This window comes from Barbus barbus (assembly GCF_936440315.1).
Source record: "Barbus barbus genome assembly, chromosome: 19".
NCBI lineage: Eukaryota > Metazoa > Chordata > Actinopteri > Cypriniformes > Cyprinidae > Barbus > Barbus barbus.
Window position 1 is genome coordinate 11,167,920 of NC_136747.1, and position 20,307 is coordinate 11,188,226.

The following is a 20,307-nucleotide window of genomic DNA, read 5'->3' on the forward strand; positions in this document are numbered from 1 at the left end:
AGAGGTACAGGTATGTTATTAAATGCATATTAGTCCTAGTATACGCTGTAAACTAGACAGTATCCAGTAAATAACATGTTATTATTACATTCTGGATGTAACCAAATATGCAAAGTGTTTGAGGCAGGACTCATAATGATTTATTCGATTTTGAGTTTTGTTTTCATGTTCTATAACCAATTGTAAATATGTCTGTGTATTAACATATTGCCTAAAATTTCTTTTTTGAGTTGTTTAGTCTATATCAGTGGATGTTAGCAAGTTATTACGTAGTTATTAAAGTAAAAATACGTCTTGTGTGTGTGCAGTCTAAAAATATTCAGTCTATCCATGTACATGATCTTTGTGATTGCTGTCCTCTGACCCAGTAAATGTCATTTGACCGTTTTTGTGGTCCGAAAAACGCGAACCCTTCCCCAGTTCCGAGTTGCGTTTGCAGGCGGGAGGTTGAGGAACTCCGCGCAGTGACGCTGGATCATCTGATTGGCTAGTGTCAACCCGCACGTGCTGGAGGAGCTGTTGAAAAAGCCCGCAGTCATTCGATCAGATCAGATCAGAATAAATCTGAGCTTTGAGCTGTTGCTTGAGTGACAGGGAACATCATCATCCGGAAAAATGGTTGACAAATTCGTGGGAACATGGAAGATGACCACCAGTGATAACTTTGACGAGTACATGAAGGCTCTAGGTATGATTCTTCATTATTTAGTAACTTGCAAATATTTCCAGTTTGCTAAATGCAAAAGAAAAGTTAAACAATGTTTCTAGTTTTAACCAATGCATTGAATATCATACTGTTGGTTGTCATTAATATAAAGGTGTTTCCTTTTTCAGGTGTGGGTTTCGCTACTCGTCAGGTGGGAAACCGGACCAAGCCCAACTTGGTCCTGTGTGTGGATGATCAGGGGCTCATATGCATGAAGTCGCAGAGCACCTTCAAAACTACCGAGATCAAATTTAAACTCAATGAGTCATTCGAGGAGATCACCGCGGATGATAGAAAGACTACGGTTTGTTATGGAATAGGCGGAATATTTGCGGTGGTGTGAAGCTGTTTATGGTATGAAGTTAACGGGCTCTTCTTTCTCTTTATCTGCAGACTGTTGTGACTCTTGAGAACGGCAAACTTGTGCAGAAACAGACCTGGGATGGCAAAGAGTCGACGATAGAGAGGGAGGTGACCGATGGAAAATTAGTAGCTGTAAGTATGCTCTTTTATTTATGAAAAACATGTTATAACATGTCATTACACTATATAATGCAATATAATGTCAGATAATTGCTAATAAAAAAAAGTTTACACTTTTATGAAAATTGTAATCAAATTAAACATTATTATTAAATATAATATAGTATTATATTTTACACAGAATAATTATTATTATTAGCTTTGGTTATCATATTTCCATATATCATCATTCAGGGAAAACTGGAAATATTAACATTTTTAAATGGTGATATCTGGGGGCAGAAAGGGAATGGAAGCCACTATATTGAATATACTTTTTAAACTTTTTTTCTCAATTCTAAAATATTTCTTCTACTAGAATTTGCTCTTTGTTATTGCAATACCTAATGGAAATACGCTGGTCCAAAAATAAATAAATAAACAAAAAAGTGGGGACAGATGTTTAGCTGAATTTGAATATGACTTATTTTAAATGGATTTTTCAAATGTAATCATTTTAAAGCTTGTAGGGTAGTCCAATATAAATGGGAATATTTTAGAATAATGCAAAGTAATGATGGTTAACAACAATTTTTCTGTGTTATAAATTCTGGCTAAATGTACAGAATAGTTTGTTTTCCCATTATTTGAGTGCTTTCTCTGTTCATTTTATAACCATATTTTTCTTTTGGCAGAAATGCGTAATGGGTGATGTGGTGGCTGTGAGGACATATGTGAAGGAGGCATGAAGTTATCCAATCTGGATTTGAAGATGCCAGGCTCAGTTCAATGAGCGAAAAAGCCCAAGTGAAATGTTATTTCTCTACTGAAAATCTCTTATTTTTGACACCAAAGCAAATGCGTGCTGACCTTAAAATGCATTTATTATCAGTCTTTATGGTGCTTTGAATAAAGTTGTTTTTATTTGCCTTCAGCTGAGTTGTGGTTTGTTGATCCCTGCTGTTTTAACATAGGCTTAGTCAAAATGCATGTGTCAACAGTTTCAAAAAAATCTAGGCCAGAGATTTAACGTTCACAGTAAGGTGTGTATACTATGAAAGATATCACATAATAGAAGGTGTGAGATGATTAGGCCACACCTTCTAACGAATAATATGATTATTATTTTATTATATAAGAGTTTCTGAACAGTTGTCACATCCAAGAAATGGATTTGTCACATCCAAGTTTGTCTGCTAGCATAGTCTTCCAGCTTTTGAAACCCTTAGGCCTACATATTTGTTAACATTCCTCAAAACCTGATAAAGTGTTTATAATGGGTTAACTATTCACATTTCATAAGATTTTGGCTATTAATCAAAAGGATAAAGCACTCCTTTAGAAGAAGCAACAACAAAAGTATTTTCTCACAGCATTAAATTATGTAGAGCCTAATTATGTCTGTTACTTCATGATTTGTTGTTCATATGTTTCTGGCCATTGTTAATCTCTGGAGATTAATAAACAAGGTTGAGATATTTAATTGTATACTGTACTGTCTATTTTTATAAGCTTCTCTCTGAAACATTCTTCTCTAAAAATGAGAATGAGAAGTTAAACTACTGTTACAGTGGACTGTGTTCAAGGGTACAGAGGATATGTATTTCTTTCCTCCTTTTAGTAGAACGTTTTCCTTTTTGAACATAGTTTTAGCATGCGTAACAAAACTGGAACACAGCGAGTCCCCAGAGTCATTCCTTTTGACCTTCACAAATAGCAGAGAATGTTCCACCAGTGGCTACTTTCCCAGGACAGGAAAGTGTAGAGATACACTGATTGTAATTGACTGCAAAAACAGCTGAAACAGGTGGGTTATGGGCCAGCCCTCTCTGTACAGCCTATTCAATAAAAACAATGCTTTTTCCTATTACCCAACCTGTACAAAGTTTAAAAGGTGGAAGGTTGTACTGGAAATGTGTTTTGTATTCATGTAGATTTTATCGTGATTCCTTTTTTCAGGTACATTTTATCACATTCTAATTCTAACACGGTGTTTCCTATCTCATTTGACTTGGGTTTGGCCTGATGTGCTCTCATTGCCATGCTGAGATCAGAAGAGCTGAGCATATGGAATGATTTACTTCATAAAAAGATGTTTATTATCATATTTAAGGAGTCAAAGCTAGATTACACGCAATAGGTTTCATGTTTGTTATTACAGAATTAAGGGAAAAGTGCTGTTGCTCCAGTTTTATGAGTTGTAAAATTAAGACATTAACCAGACAATATACCTTTTTGTGTTGAAATAAAACCGAGTCAGAAAATTTTCTTAGTTTCGCATTGTTTGATGATTATTAAAACATGGGGGGAAAAAAATCTAGACAAAATACATTTTAAAAATGAGTTAGATTTATTTGCTAACGTTATGTGGAAATTATCGCACCGTCAGATATCCTAATATTCGCTGTCGTCGTGCCAGCATTAGGCCTGTCATTCCGCTCTTCCACTAGTCTTGTGTAGCTAGACCTTCAGACTGATGGTTGCAGGTCTTGAATGCATGGCAGCTTTCATTGGCCAAGACCCGCCCATGAGGCGTTTGACCAACATGTCAAACAACCAATCACACGTCTCCCGGCAAGCAAAACCATGGTTAATTTGTGGTTGCATGGTTTAACTAGTAACCATGTTTTGTTTTTTGTTTTTTTATTTGTAGTAAAACCATGGGTAATTTTCGTAAGGGAAACTGAATCCACCATTTTGTCTGACAACTAATCAAACAGGAGACTAAATTAACTTTGGTGGACTTGAACTTGAAAAATGGTGAGTACTGACATCTTTCCATGGTTGAAATGAAATAACTTCTGATGTGCATTCATGTTTATTTCGTGCTTTAACTAATAAGAAAAGATGATCGTTTATGTGCCGCTTGAACTGAGGCACTACAGCAATTTATCAAGAGCCAAAAAATGGTATTCATTGTTTGAATATTTAAAAAAATTACAAATTGTAAAAGCTGAAACGATTGCTGTGTCCCAATTCGCATACTATCCGTCCTAAATAGTATTCGAAAATAGAATTAGTATGTCCCAAATCATAGTATGTTTACTATGGATGGTCTACTACTGGTCATTAACTTTGAAATGCATCATTATGCAACACATGAGCAGAGTTCTCGGCATGAAAGACCCGCGATGTAGGAAATCAAATTAAACAAAATGTGGATGATGTTAACTGTGACAAGATGATTGACAGGGCAGTTTTTAGTTACAGGATGCACGTAACTAAGCAACAGAGCATCCGTTAAAGACGCAGCTATGACGAAGCAGTATGTCCCAAAGCTTGCCTAATATTCTGCTACATACTCAAAAGTATGTACTTTTTCTTCACAAAAAGAGTACATACTTTTAGGGCACAGTATAAGTAGGCGAATTGGGACGCAGCATTTGTTTCATGACAGAATTAACTTGTGTTGTCAGTTTCCTTTTTCCCTGTATTTTTCACTGCATGAGAACATGATGTGTGGCCTGAGAGCGCCATGGCTTGTTGGACATAGCAACAATTACTAAAGGGGTGGGTCTTTGCAAAGGGTCAATTGAAAATGTAGGCTGAATCATTGACGGACGCCAGGGGTGTCAAATTCCTCCTGGAGGGCCACAGTCCTGCAGAGTTTCTTCAGCCTGCTCCAACACAACTACCTAGTTTTTAAGTAATCCTGAAGACCTTGATTAGCTGGTTCAGTTGGAGCTAAAAGGTGCATTCACACCATGCTGTAATTACCGTAATTATGAGTTTCCATTTTGTAAAAAGCAAATGAGTGTAAAATAGTGCAAATAGTTGAAACTGATTAGAACAAACTACTGTTCTTTCTCTGTTCTTCTTTTAAATTTTTATTCCCTATATCAATTTAAATCCTTTACTTATTTAAATCCTTTAAATAAAAAAGACCATTACAACCCCCCCCCCCCCCCCAATAGAAACTGGTCCCTATCCAATATTAAAGACACAGGCTGTGCTGCGTCCAAAATTGAATATACTGTATGTACTATTTTTGATTTCAAACCTGCTTCGTGACTGTTAAAAATATTAGGATGAATGTGTGCTACAACAGACGTACTATACATTTACCATGTTGTAACTGTCATGTGACCTCTGGTGTCAGTTCTGTGCTTCACTGCCATCCATAAATCCTCCAGTGGCCTCATTAAACAGTGAAGTATCGATCAGATGCACACAACTGCTTCACAATTTCACCAGAAAGAATAGGTAATTCAGGTAATTTTGCATACTGTTTTATAAATACTATGAATTCAGACATGTTATTTAGCATAGCCTACATAATGTTTTTCACACAGTATGGAAGAACAGCTTTGGTTACAGCTTTGATTATAATGATCTTTTTTTTATTAGCAGAGGCGTTAAGATAGGCCTAATATACTTGCAATACTATAAAAGAATTCCAGCTCAAATCAGTATTTTTTTTGTCTACACACTGATTTATTTAATTTGGTGAGTAGCGATGTAACAATGTACAGTAAGCCAGTCATTATTAACTGGCTAGAGGCACAGATCTTGTGCGAGTCTGTGTATTGCATTATGGGTGTGCACTGCTTGCGGGATGTCTCAGTATTGTGTGTCAGATTCACAGGGGTCTTGTCTTAGGCTGTTGACCCACAGACTGTTTTGCTTGTGCAGATAACACTGCAGGAATGAAATCATATCCTTTGAGTAACATCTGGAAAGCTGCACCGCAGGACAGGGATCGCACCCTTCCGCTCACTTTCCTTACACTGGAACAGACAATGCTATTGTACAACTGTATCGGCCTGTGTCTGAGACCAGGGCCAAGGTTACAGTCCCTCAAACTGCAATAAAACAGTTTCCTCTGTTATTCACATATTAATAGAGCCTCTTTTACAAGCAGTCGAGGTTATTAAACCTAAAGAGAGCTGCACGCTCATCCGATAATAGTCATTTCATATCTGGCATGCTTATGTTCTATAGTTTATCAGTGTTACTCTTCCTGGAGCCTACCATGACCTCTGTGTTTTAATTGGTCAATTCATGCCTGCACAACAGTAGCTGATATGCTGTTGCAAAATGCTTTGATTTGCAAATCAATCTGTCGACATAGCCGCTGAAAGGGTTTTGGGTTCACTTCGGTTGCCTGGTGGGAATCAGGGTTGCTATGTGTCAGTTGAGTTAGGGCTAATATCAGCAGGGGCTTCTGGGAAGCCTGTTGCTATGCAACTAGCTTATTGGGCTCCAGCTCAGAGCTACAATGGTCACTGAAGGAAGGGCGTCTGTGGCCAAAGAATCCATTTATTACTTGCAAGAAACTAGACTGGAAGATTGGAGTGCACATCTGACCTCTTGCTTTAGCAGTCTTGAGAAATGGCTGCAAATGCAAGGAATCTTTCTTTTATAGTCCAACAATAAATGAATGACAAATGGAGAAAGAGTGAATGGTAATAGTGAGACATAAAATTTATGAAATTATTTTGATTTTGATGAAAAAAGTTGATTAGGGATTTAAGGCTTAAAGAGACAAAAGAAATTATGATTATTTTATTACCCTTTTGTGTGTGTGTATGTGTAATATGTGTGTGTGTGTGTGTGTGTGTGTATGTATACATAATATGGAACACAAAATGAGATATTTTGCACAATGCATGCAATGTATGAACTGAACTAAAATAAAAATGGATGGTAATTCACTCTCCTTTTGCATTCCATGGGAAAAAATAAATAAAGCAATAGAATATGGTTGAGAATACTAAACCAAACTAAATGAGATTGTGTGTTAATAGTGAGATATATAATTTAGGAAGTTATGTTTGATGAAAAGAATTGAAGATTTAATGCTTAGAAAAAATATACACAAAATGAGATATTTTGAACAAAATATGAACTGTGCGTGCATAAAAATAATTGTTTTTATGGTAATTCACTATGGAAAATCTTATGTGTAAAATTGTATGGAACAATAAAATTATACAGTTTTGCAATGGAATATGAAACTAAACTAATCTAAATAACTAATTATAAACTAACTAAACAAACAAACATTTAGAAAACTTAATTAAATTAAAAAACAATAAAATGGGTCGCTGTCTCTTTTATGAATTGCTGTTTTTAATTTTTTAATCAAACACATATGATTTCAGTAATACTTTATATTTATCTGTTGATATCTCAATATTGTCTTCTATGTTAGATTTCCTTTTGGACTCAAAGAGAAAGATTTCTTGCTTTTGCCTTCATTGCTCAAGACTGATAAAACATGAGGTTAGCTGTGTTTAAGAACACTCCAACCTGTCCAAACTATCCCTTTAACCTTGATAAGGTGGGATGCGCCATGAAGAGTGTTTCAGCTGAGTTCCTTCCTCCTCTGGATTCAGAGAGGACATGTGATCTGTAATCCCAGGCAGAGTCCTGCTCAGTATGGAACCTCTATAGTACAACATCAAAAAAGAGGCCAGTCAAAACAGTCACAGATGTTCATCCTACATGACTGTAGAGGGGGTTTCTCAAGGGCATAATGGTAACAGAGCACAATTGTGAGCTTAAACTCTTGATTATTGAATGATGAATTCATAATCGATGTGTTGACTTACAAAATTAAGCTTCCTCATCAAAATTTCTGTCCAGCCTGCCAAATATGACTATCTTTAATGCTGGATGGAAACTTGAGGGCTGTGCTTTTTGTGTGTGTGTGTGTGTGTGTGTGTTTGTGTGTGTGTGTGTGTGTGTGTGTGTGTGTTTGTGTGTGTGTGTGTGTGTTTGTGTGTGTGTGTGTGTGTGTGTGTGTGTGTATTTTGAACTTGTGGTTCAGCAGCAAATTTCTGGAACACTGTGAATCTTCTCATTTGGGACCAGATAAAGCATGAAAGGAAGATCTTTGGAATTCTGTTTAGAATTCCGGTTAGATATAGTTTGAGGAACATCAGCTCAGATGAGAGAATGTGCCTGTAGGAGTTAAACCTCACTCCCATAATCCATCTCACTATAAGGCTGTGAATATAGTATGACACACAGAACAAGCCTTAAAATTCTTTAAAATGAAAAATTTCTTTTCTTTTCTTTTTCATAAAACCCTTGAGGTTTGCAAACCGCCAAAATTGGATGTCTAAATAGTTTAAAACCCTGATTTGTTTAATTTAGGATAAAAATGCATTTGTGACAAATGCAATAAACATGAAGAAAATTAAATAGAAAAAGTGTATATTTCCCATAAATCAAAGAACAATATTGACAATTTTTCCCAAAATTAATTTGGAATAGGCTAACAAGGTTATGGCTGAGACTGACATGTGCAGCAAACACTATAATTAGTGTACAAATCCAAATGATTTTATGTCATGGCTTGCAAAATTTAGTGGATCTTTTAAGGAACAAATTTGGGAATGTGGGAAAATCATATTGTAACCCACTCTAAAAAGTGGCACTTGGAATTGTTATTTTATTTTAATCTTACCCTTGAATTTAGTTTCATTAGTGTAGCTTAATATATTTTGGTTGATTCAGTAGTTAAATAAAATTTTTGATTAGAATAAAATCAATTAAATTAAATATTACTATGAAGCATATTTTAAAAATGAGAACATATGAATAGATTATTTGCAAAAACTCAATTTTTATTACTTTTCATACATACTTTTTTTTATTGTGTTATAATGTTATTATTGTGTTAGTTAGCTGTATTTTTTAATTTATTATAATTTTTTCGAAACAACCCAACTGCAGTTTGATTGAAATCAATTGGAATGCAGGATTAAAAAAAACATGATTTTTAACATTTTTAAAAACGGACTGTTTTTGCAAATTAATTCTTCATATATATATTTCACTACAAAATAAATACAATAAATTAAATATAAATTCAACAGATTTCGCCTAAGAAGGTACTCTGAGGTATAACAGGCCAACACACTCTCATGGCAATTCATTGTTATTTCACACTTTGATGAATCAAATTCATATGTATTTTTACAATCTGTTTTTATGCCCCATTGATAGTTCGGTTTATGAGTGATTTGGCTGGACCTTCATGCTTAAGTTTTTTTTTTCTCTCTCTCTAAAAGTCATACATTTCAAATCACATTGTATGAATGAACAAAGTTCTCCAAACCCTTTCCGTCAGCGTCTTTGTTTCCAGCTGATCAATTTCAATACATGTCAAACAATGAAAAAGTACTTTTTCCTGCAGGAGAGGAGCAAAGGCATTTGACGCTTGAGCGTCATAAGTAATATCTTGTGTATAATCCTTGTTTATATGAAAAGAGATATGTGAATGAATGTGTTTTTATTTTTAAGAGCATGAGTCTGGAGAACAATAGATCTGTGAACACCCTTTAATGACTTTCAAACACGTACTTCCACGCTCTGCAGGGGGGAGATAACGGAGATCTGTGATAGCTCTGAGGAAAAGGAAACAATAAGTCATTCACTGACTTTTCTTCTTACTGCTTGTAAACAAACCACTTACAAATGTACTTGTATTTAACCCCAAGGATTGAGATTGATTTGAAACACCAAACAGGATTTGGGGTAATTTAGTTGAAGTTCATGAAGATATCACCACCAAGTCACACCTCAGATCAATGCTATTTCAAGAATGACAAATTTAACCCATTGCGGTTGTTGCTTAATGCTCAACATCGTCTAAATGTGGAATACAAAGCAACTTTGAAGTGACAGCCGCTTATAGGCTTTGTCTTCACACAGCTGCAAGTATAGCAAACAAACATTTTCAATGGGTCAGAAGTTCTGGAATGCTTTATGTCTTTTCCCACGGCTAACGTTTGATCTAAAAAAGCTGAGGGGGAAGTGGCTCATGTGATCAGACAGACAGGGACACATATAGGGCTGAGAGGTGCTCTGAATGGGTCACATAAATGGAGGAGGTGGGAGGTATATGAGCTCTGACCGCATGACGCCAGGCCTCTCACATCAGTGTTCACCTCTGAAATGTTGGGAAGCTGACATAATTAACTTAATGGGGTCTCTGCGTCAACAAATGGTCACAAATCTTATGAAAAAAAAGGATTTGCGTGCTCTTAGTATTCAGTTAAGGTACTAAAGTACGTAAGCAATTAACATAAAAGGAAGAAGTAAGGAAGAAGCTAAAAATAGACAAATTGTCTTTTTTTTGTAAAAAATATTTTTAATTTAGAAGTTTAGCTAAAACCACAATTTTATTGTTTTAGTCCATGTGAGATGGTAATCAGCAAGAAATGCTTTCTTTCTTAACTGTCTCCCCCCCCCCACACACACATTTTAATGTGACAAGGTGTGATGTGGCTGAAGACTGTAACACATTTGAAGGGATACATTGCCTTCAATTTTAATTTTAATCATATTGTCCCCTTCTTTCTGCATGGCCAACATTGTCTTTCTGCTGTAAATGTGGGTGCAAGTTCTGATGTATGATATAGTCAAAGTTTAATAACATATTACATCAAATATTCTATTTATAACAAAAAATTAGTTGTCATGATTTTGGTAATATTTACTGAAACCATGACTATTTCATATTTTTTAAAATGAAAATTATGAATAAATGAAGTAAATAACTCAACCCTGTCACAAGTTTACAACCCTGTATAACAATGAGAAATATATATATATTTGTGACGAGGTTGAGTGTGACAGGGTTGAAGTTTTCACTCAAAATGGCCACTGCTCCTCATGTAGTGCAGGAGAGTATACCATATATGGCACCAATAAAATAATTGCATTTGGATTCAAATAAAATATTGAAAAACAATAATTTTCCATCTTAATTTTATGTGACGGGGTTGAGTTGTTAAACTTGACAATACCCTCCCTGACTATAATACGCCTCAAAAATACGAATAAAAGGTATGATACTACTAACCATTTTCTGCACCACTATTAAAGGGACCTGAATGATGTCATTTCTGGTAAATGATGTCACATATGAGTGGAGTCTAAATTATTATGGACGTGGAATGGTTAGTGTGACGGGGATGAGTTCAACACATAACTTTAAAGGCTGTTTTTTTATAAAAGATCTGGCATTTTTTAAATAAAAATATTAAGAAACGAACACAAATAAATCCTTATACATTATTGTCAAAAATCATTGACACTATGTACATTTTGTTAATAATTTAGTACAAACAAAAAGTACAAACTTAGTAAATTGCTTCAGGGAAATGACAAAATGCTTGGTTTAAGATAGATTTAAGACATTATTTTAGGCTAAAAATATTAAAACGCAATAATTTTCTGTATTCATTATAATGGGCATACCAAGGTATTGTGAAAAGCTTCTAACTATTCATTTTGGTGACCCATTTTCTTCCTCTGGGGGGACTGAAATATTACCGAATCTCAGGAATAACCCTTATACAGTGATATTGGACATTTCTAAAGTAAATGTCATGTGTAAATCTTTGAGGTTAAATCACGGGAGCGTGAATCACATGATTTCCTGAACTATGAGTCAGCGTGCAGTCATCACATTTTCTATTTAAGGTCTCTTAACATCAATCCTGACATCAGGGCATTTAGACTACTAACAGTAAGACTTTACATAGATATGAGATTATAAGACACCAAGTCAGCAAAGCAAAGATGTAGGCATATCACTGCAGGATGAAGGACCTTAGCCTTGAAATCGTTTAGGCTACTCATGTTTTTGCCATTATGCCAAAATATAACATGCATATGGATTTTATTTAAATTAAAATACCTTTTAGTTTTGAGTCTGCAGCTTGATTGAGAGGGTTTGTGTTGTTCTTACAGTACGTGTAGGAAAGTTGATTCCCCTAATTCTTGTTTCCTCTACAGGCTGTGATGAGGCTTGTAATGGTAGGGGTTTCTTTAGGCCATTTAACCATGGAATGATTCACCAAAATTGGCATTTTTACATTTAAAAGTTCCTTAATTGCGCAGGTCATTTGTTAACGTGTATGAGACAGAAGTCAGCAAAGGTTTTGAGTCACTTATTGCCTCCACCCTCCCTGGACAGACGTTGCACAGACTCCTGACACAATCACAATAGGAACAAAGTTCAAGTATAAGACAATAAATGCAAGTGTTTTGGTGTTCTCTTCTGCATTTATGATTTAATTTTGAATACTTTAACCCTTTGTGATTCTTTGCTTCATGCCGTGCAGATACTATGATTATCTGTGTAGACAGACACACATTTACACACCTCACTCATAATCCTCTGCTGGTGGCGAGTTCCATGCAGGTCAGCGTTTGCTAGACACAGCTTTTATTTGTCCCTGATTATTTCTGCGCAAGTCACCTCACGTCCTGTCAGAGGTGATCATCCTCACATGGGCTGATTCTGTTCCGCCTGGGGGCCTCCATTCAGGGCACAGCACAGTCACTAGGCTGGCCAGACCTTACTCGCAGGCCCAGGGCAGCCCAGTCAGCAAATACAGCACCAATAGAGAATGAGAGCAACACAGAGACATAAATACATCACTGTTTTTTAACAGCTGGCCACCACAACAAGCATCCAGGGACAAAACAGGGTTGTTTCCGGAGGACAGAGTTTGAAGCCTTTGACCCTTTTGCACTCACATGCAGATGTCTAAATAAGCACAATTAATTTCAGTGAGAGAGTACAGCTGCCATCATGCAGAAACTGAATTTGGGACAGCTCCCATCTACTTACGTGTTTAGAATACATTTCTCCTCTCTATTTATTGGTCCTCCGTTTAAAATAAAGAATGTTTAAGTTTGAAAATCTATGTTGTTATGTATATTTTGGTCTCTATTTGAGCATACAAAGCTTAACTTTATTGAGAATAAATCAGTTCATTACCATAACCAAAATCATGTGAAAGACACTGTCGCCATCTAGTGATGAGTCTCGACAAGTTTCGCTTATGAAAATTAAAATTTATTATCAAGCTTTTATTATCAAGAAAATTAAAATTTATATACATTTAAATGTATAAACGAAATTGTCAATATAAGGGCAAGGTATTATTTAATAAAAATACAAACATCCCATATAGTCTCGATTATTACGAGGACATAAACGCTGCACGGACAATAATGGTATAATAATAATGATAATATATATATATATATATATATATATATAGAGAGAGAGAGAGAGAGAGAGAGAGAGAGAGAGAGAGAGCCTATAGCACTTTTACAACATTTACAGATTAAAATAATTACATTAATAATGTCTACTTGTTTTACCACTGTATTAATGTTATACAATAATAATAATAATAATAATAATAATAATAATAATAGCTACATGAAAATAAACAACTGGCTTTGAACGTGTATCGTCAATGATAATTATGGAATTTTTTTGACTATCATTTTTTAAATTTTTTTAAAGAATTAATATAATAGTTTGAAATTGCATGACTTCTGTATTAATATTTTAAATAACGAGTTTCAGATTTATCATGACTGTCTATCTTTGATTATGTGTTACATTATAATTAACTTAATGATATTCGCATGCAACATTATTGCATATCACAGGGGTGCACTAACAGTTGATGCTATTTAATTTTCAGCGTACACAGTTAGTGTCGTTTGTACCAGACACGTCTTTTTGCTATAATATTATTATGGAAACTGTCTTAGTCACAGAACAAGGTCGTTGAGACGAAAATCTCCTGCTAGAAAAACATTGTCCATATGCACTGGCAGCATTGGTATAGTCCGGCTTCAGTGAGCAGTTGTCATGGCCGAAGCCTGAGCCGATTAGCCTCTTTAATAAGTGGAAGTCTAATAAGACTTATAAAAGCAGTAAACATGGCGGCGAAGAATAGTGCGGAAGAAACAGTCAAAAACTGTCAGGGGTCCGATGACAGTGACAACATGTCAACGACCGAATACTGCCAGCGGCTGCAGCAGTGGATGTGGCGCTATTACAGTGGCTATGTGAGCTGGCAGAGCTGGGTGCTCCTGTCCGCGCCGCTCTTTCCTCCGCCTGCGTGTGCCGCGACGCCCGCTGACATCGCCGCTTGGTGTAACCAGATGAGCAGCCCAGCATCCCCTGCCACATCCAGCAGCACAGAGAGAGCACCAGCACAGCCGGCAGGTAGCTGTGTCAATCCACTGCTCCGAGGAGATGGAGGAATTAGCTTTTTCACTAAACACGTTAACAAACGATAACGAAGAATTAGTGTCTTAAAGCTTCACTGTGCCCACTCAAAATGTGGTGTTAAAGACATAATGCAGCATAAAAGCCAGACTAAATACACGATACTGTAAAAGCCTTGACAGACAATGACACCTGTTCACCAGCTACTGAGTAGCACAGTACCTAGAGAGGCCAACATTGTCACATACTATCTGCTAGTGAAAGAATTACTAGTAATTAGACATTTCTGTAGGTCACCGTCAAATGTGACTCTGTCCACAAAACCAGTCATAAGGGTAAATTTTTTTGAAAATAAATAAGCTTTCCATTGATGGGATAGGACAATATTTGGCTGAGATAAAACTATTTGAAAATCTGTAATCTGAGGGTGCAAAACAATCCAAATATTGAGAAAATAACCTTTAAAGTTGTCCAAATGAAGTTCTTAGCAATGCATGTTACTAATCAAAAAATAAGTTTTGATATATTTATGGTAGGAAATTTACAAAATATCTTAATGGAACATGATCTTTACTTAGTATCTTAATGATTTTTTTGGCATAAAAGAAAAATCAATAATTTTGACCCATACAATGGCTATTGCTACAAATATACCCGTTCTACTTATGACTGGTTTTGTGGTCCAGAGTCACAAATGTATAAGCAAATTTGTGACACTGACACTGATGTGAATTCTGTAGTTCTGACTTTCTTATTATTTGCTGAAGCACTGAAGGTGCAAACTTGAGAATGCACACTTAGGTTCTGACTTCATGGTCCTATCTTCATGTTTTGTTCTTTCAGGTAGAGAGTACACCATCCCCTCTCCGCTCCGTAGATTTCTGGCAGAAACTGTGGATTTCTTCATTCTCTTCTGTGTTAAGGCAACCATAGTGTTGTGGATTATGCATCTCAATGGAATGAGGTGATTTGAGAAGGTGCTCCGAACTAAAATGAAGTATCCTTCTTGAATCATTCCTACGCTGAACAGCTATAGGTGTACTATATAATATCCCAGTTTCCACAAAATATTAGGTGGCATGCCTGTTTTAAACATTGATAAATGTTTCTTGAGCAGCAAAACAGCATATTAGAATGATTTCTGAAAGATAATGTGACACTAAATACTGCAGTAATGATGCTGTAAATTCAGCTTTACCATCACAGGAATAAATTATATTTTAAAATATATTAAAATAGAAAACAGTCATTTTAAATTTTAATAAACTTTTATACAGTTTTACTATTTTAGTGTACTTTTATTTATATATTTATTACATTTTTTATGCAGTTTTGGTGACCTAAAGAGACTTCTTTCATAAACATTAAAAACATCTTACTGACTCCCTACTATTTGTATTGTATGACAGTTAATATGTCTTTGATCTTCTAAACAGAGATATTTCCAAATTCATGATGCAGTTTATCGTGGAGGAGATTGATGAGAACACATCACTGGAGGACCTGCAGAAGATGATGGTCGTGGCTTTAGCATACAGAGTCCTAGTGTGTGTATATGAAGTGAGTGAGCATCTTTTGTCTTTCATGTTGTGAAAGCCACAGTTACAAGCCTTGTCTCTCAATCTGTTTTTAATTTACATTTTAAAATAGTTTAATCAGCTTTGTCATATTTTCACTTTGTAACAGCATTTGGTAGAAAAACTCTGTAGTCTAAAAGTGGTTTGAATGAGTTAGTTTGTTTTTAAAACAGCTCGCATGTTCCTTCGGTCTGTGTTCTGTCTTCATCTGCAGATCATCTGTATTTGGGGAGCTGGAGGTGCCACTCCTGGAAAGTTCCTGCTGGGGCTTCGAGTCGTCACATGTGACACTACAGTCCTAGTGCAGCCCAATCGGGTTTTGGTGGTACCAGCATCCAGTGTCAGCTTACCTGCGTGAGTTATGCGTATATTTATATAATGTGGTGGCCATCAAACCCCTGGGTTTGTATATATAATATATATAGTATTTTATATATATATATATATTAGGGATGCACGATATTGGAATTCTGCCGATATTCGATATGCCGCTTTTTCCCAACTCATTTTGGCTGATATCGATGCCGATACCGATATATTTCCTTTTGTTTGGAAACAACACCAAGTCTCTCCTGTGCAGAAATTATAAGCAAAATATTATTAATTTAAGAACTTATTTATTAGAATTAAATAAAAAATAATAAAATATTTTTTAACAGTACATTGAAGCTTTGAAAATAAATATAAATCAACTATATCAATCGCTGCATTTTTTTCCCCCAGAAAGATGCAGTGTTAACCCTAATATTTTATTTTAAGATTTAACATTTGTAGATGGTCTAAAACAAAAGAGTTGTAAAAATTCTGAAAATCTTTTAGAGCTCATGATTTGTTTAAAAAATAAAACGTTACACATTAATGAATAAATCAGTATATATAAAATTATTTAATGTACAAGTGTCATGTTTGTGATTTCTTTTTTTCATGTAAGCTATAGCTTCTGACCATTAAATCAAAACATACTTATTTTATTACATCAATTACTGCTTTATTTAATCAGAAACACAGTCTAAATGTTATTTGTGTAGGCTATTTTACTTTTAATTTAATTAGAAGTAGGCCAACTGCGCCCCTACTATTAAAACTACTTACCGAACGGGCATTAGGACCTGGGGGAGGCTGTCACTGCTGCCCCTGCTTGTGCTATAACAGTTTACTCTATCCCACACCGAACGCATCATTCTGTACATGCTTTCACAGATTAAATGCAGCGATCCAAAACAGTCAATCTATTCATCATTCAGACAAAACTTTGCTTCAAGAATGAGCCACATTGCTGACGTGATCTAATCGCTAGCACACCCTGAGCACATGCGAGTTAACCCCTTCCCCTTATCGGCAAGACATATCGGCATAATTTTGCATGTCAGGCCGATGCCGATATTTAAATTTAAAGTCATTATCGGCCGATTTCGATATCAGTCCGATAATATCGTGCATCCCTAATATATATATATATATATATATATATGGGTTGTTGACGTGACATGGCATTTTCACTGTCCCACTGGATAAAAATTAATTTAATTAATATTGTCGTTATTTAAAATGCTGTAAATCATTAAACATTTCTTCATCCTAAATGGAACTGTTATTAAAAAAGCTGGAGTGTTATTCAAATTGTTTTTTTTTTTAAGCCAAATGTCAAAATTGTCCTATGGTGTGACTGTCCCAAGCACGGTTCAGTAAGGTTACAACTTTTATAAATTAAAAAGAAAAACATAAAAATGTTAATAAATACACCCGGCATAATTGTGTCTATTTTAGTAAATGTCAATCATTTTTTTCATCTATATATTTCTGAAAGTGTAGGAACTCAATACATTTTGTCTCTGAAAACCATGTCCTATGGTGTGACACCATATCCTGATTTTAAATGGTCAATTCCAGAAAAAAACTGTAATTAGTTGAAGGACCCCATGCATGGTTGTGTTACTGAAGCCCTGACACGTGCACATGGTCAAATTTAGTCTCAGAATTGTTCAAATATTGAACTTTTTTGGAACTACTACAAAAATGTTACGTTTTGTTGTCCTTTGGCGTGACACCCCTAAATTATATTTTTAAATAAAAAAAATGTATGTTAAACTACATAATCATGGAAAAAATGATGTTAATTCTAATTTCATATTAAATAAATAACGCTATATGAAAATAAGTGTCTAACAATAAAGATAAATCCCTCTCATGCTATTTATATATTAGGTTTTACTTTCTTAATTTTTTCTATGTCATCCCATAGGACAAATTTATGGCACACTTCAGTAAAAATGTTTTAAAAAAGCGGTGAAAGAATTGATTAAGTTAGTGACCCTTTATATTTTCTCAAAGATCAGACTTTACACTGAATAAATATATGCATTTCTTCTTCAAAAATGGTCTTTTACAAAAAAAACATTTTTTTACTGGCTATCTGTATTATATATATATTTGTATTACATACTATATATATGTATACATGTATATGTGTATATATATTTGTGGTTTTTTTTGCAGCTCCACAGTACGAGCTTTAAACAAAAACTTCTCGATCGCCTTCCTGTTTCCAGTCTTTATCACGTTACTATTTTTCCAGCACAACAGAACTGTTTATGACGTTGTGGCTGGAACCATCGTGGTTCGGAGGAGAAGAGCCAGATGACCAGTCTGTGTGTGTCAAAATCATGTGAAAACAGCCCCTGTCAAGCATCAAGTGCTTACAAATGTTCTCAGTAGTTTTTTCGAATAATATCCATATAGTATTTCCTGCAGATTTGCACTAATGATCCATGTACAAAGTCTGATCACATAGCTATTGTTTACAGCACTGAGAAATATCTGCTTTCACAGAAAATTTACTGATCCTGCAATCGACAGTATTTCATGTTGAATGATGAGTTATATGAAGCTCAAGACACGTGTTTTATGTAGACATGCTTGGAAATTTTATCTGAGTGCAATGTTTTACTCTAAACACCAGCTTAATCCATAAGGTTTTCATAACTTCTCCTCAGATTCGAGCTTTACGGCCCAGACGAGTCTGTTATTAATCTTACTAAAGGCAGGGAAGTGAGTTCGGCATTCATCGCGTATCCTTCCACACATGCACACAGACGTCTGGAATGTTCCATTCCTGTTGTCAATTCAGTCAGTGGCTGATATGCCTCACTACATTTCTCAGGGTTTCTTAAAAACCTGTTTTATGTGGCATATGTTTCAGTTCTGATCTTTGATATGTAAAGTTTTAAGTATTGTATTTTGAAATTCACAGTATTCAGCATGCCAAACAGATCAGCTGTTCTGATTTATTATTGTGCATGGTTCATAAAAATATATTCAAATTCTTTAAGACAAGGTTTGATACTCAACAGCAGTATATTTACCACTTATGTATTTTACACACAAATAATGTTAAAGGGGTCATCGGATGCAAAATCCACTTTACAAGATGTTTGAACATAAATGTGTGTTGGAAGTGTGTTTACACATCCATTCTATAATGATTAAAATCTACCCAGTGTTTTTTTTTTTAAAATCCCTATTTTTAAATCCCCTTTCTCAGATTAGGCTGTTCTGAGATTCCTGTCAGAATGATGTAGTTCTGCACAGACCACTCCCACGATAGTTGATTGACAAGGCCGTCAAACATTCATTGATGCTCCAGAAGGAAACACAATGCATTAAGAGCCAGGGGGTGAAAACGTTTTGAATTTGAAGATCAAGGTAAATTGTACTTAATTTGTCTTCCAGGAAACATGCAAGTATCTTCTGTTGCTTCCAAAGCAATACTAAATGGAAAAAATATATATATATTTCTACAAAATAAGAAAAATTTGGACAGCTTCATCCTGTTCAAAAGTTTTCACACCCGGCTCTTAATGTATCGTGTTTCCTTCTGGAGCATCAATGAATGTTTGAACCTTTTTTTAATAATTGTATTTGAGTCCCTCAATCGTCCTCAGTGTGAAAAGATGGATCTCAAAATCATACAGTGACTGCTGGAAAGGGTTCAAATATGCAAAAGATGCTGGAAAACTGAAGATTCTGCAGGACCTGGAGGATTTTTCTGAAGAACAGTTCTCAGTTTAACTGTTCAGGACAAACAAGGGACTCATGAACAACCATCACAAAACAAAAACACAGTCGTAGATCATCCAGGTAACCACACACAGATTTAAGAACCAAGGGTTCCCAAACTTTTGCATGGGGTTATTTGAATAATTTAAGCTATTTTCTGTCTTGTGGACTATATGTAAACACCTTTTATGGCAAATATCTTACTCAGTACAGTACTAAATAAAAAATAACATGCATTTTGTATGATCTCTCTTATTGTGTTCAAATTATTCACATTTTAACAAATTCTGCATGGGGTTCCCAAACTTTTGCATAAAACTGTATGTATGATTAAAAAAAATAAAAAATCTTGATAACCACTAGGTGGTAATATTTGTTCGTAAACGCAAGCTTGAACCCTATTTGATAGTCACAGTGGTGAGTTCTTCGAAATGCTGAGCAAATGTTCTTTGGCATGGTTCAGTTACACAGTCACATTCCATAGACAGTGACAGTCCGCACGTTCT

At 35.2% G+C, this 20,307-nt stretch overlaps 2 protein-coding genes across 3 annotated transcripts; both read left to right on the plus strand.

The window, feature by feature from the left end:
- Positions 1-418: 418 nt before the first annotated feature.
- Positions 419-2,102, plus strand: LOC306885084 (myelin P2 protein-like). Its single transcript, XM_079441419.1, has 4 exons — positions 419-688; positions 835-1,010; positions 1,100-1,201; positions 1,864-2,102. Exons 1-4 carry the CDS (start codon positions 616-618, stop codon positions 1,915-1,917), a joined length of 405 nt encoding a protein of 134 aa, XP_079297545.1. The 5' UTR covers positions 419-615; the 3' UTR covers positions 1,918-2,102.
- Positions 2,103-13,786: 11,684 nt separating this feature from the next.
- On the plus strand, positions 13,787-20,042 carry LOC306885144 (protein FAM8A1-like). 2 transcript variants are annotated; one of them, XR_013785509.1, is made up of 6 exons: positions 13,798-14,165; positions 15,012-15,132; positions 15,605-15,728; positions 15,960-16,099; positions 18,242-19,364; positions 19,626-20,041. XR_013785509.1 is itself a non-coding variant. In XM_079441499.1 (5 exons), the coding sequence occupies exons 1-5, from the start codon at positions 13,877-13,879 to the stop codon at positions 18,384-18,386; spliced, it is 819 nt and encodes a 272-aa protein (XP_079297625.1). In that variant the 5' UTR covers positions 13,787-13,876; the 3' UTR covers positions 18,387-20,042. The 2 variants fall into 2 exon arrangements, 1 of the variants encoding a protein (XP_079297625.1); XM_079441499.1 differs by having other exon boundaries at positions 13,787-14,165; positions 18,242-20,042.
- The last annotated feature ends 265 nt before the right edge of the window (positions 20,043-20,307 follow it).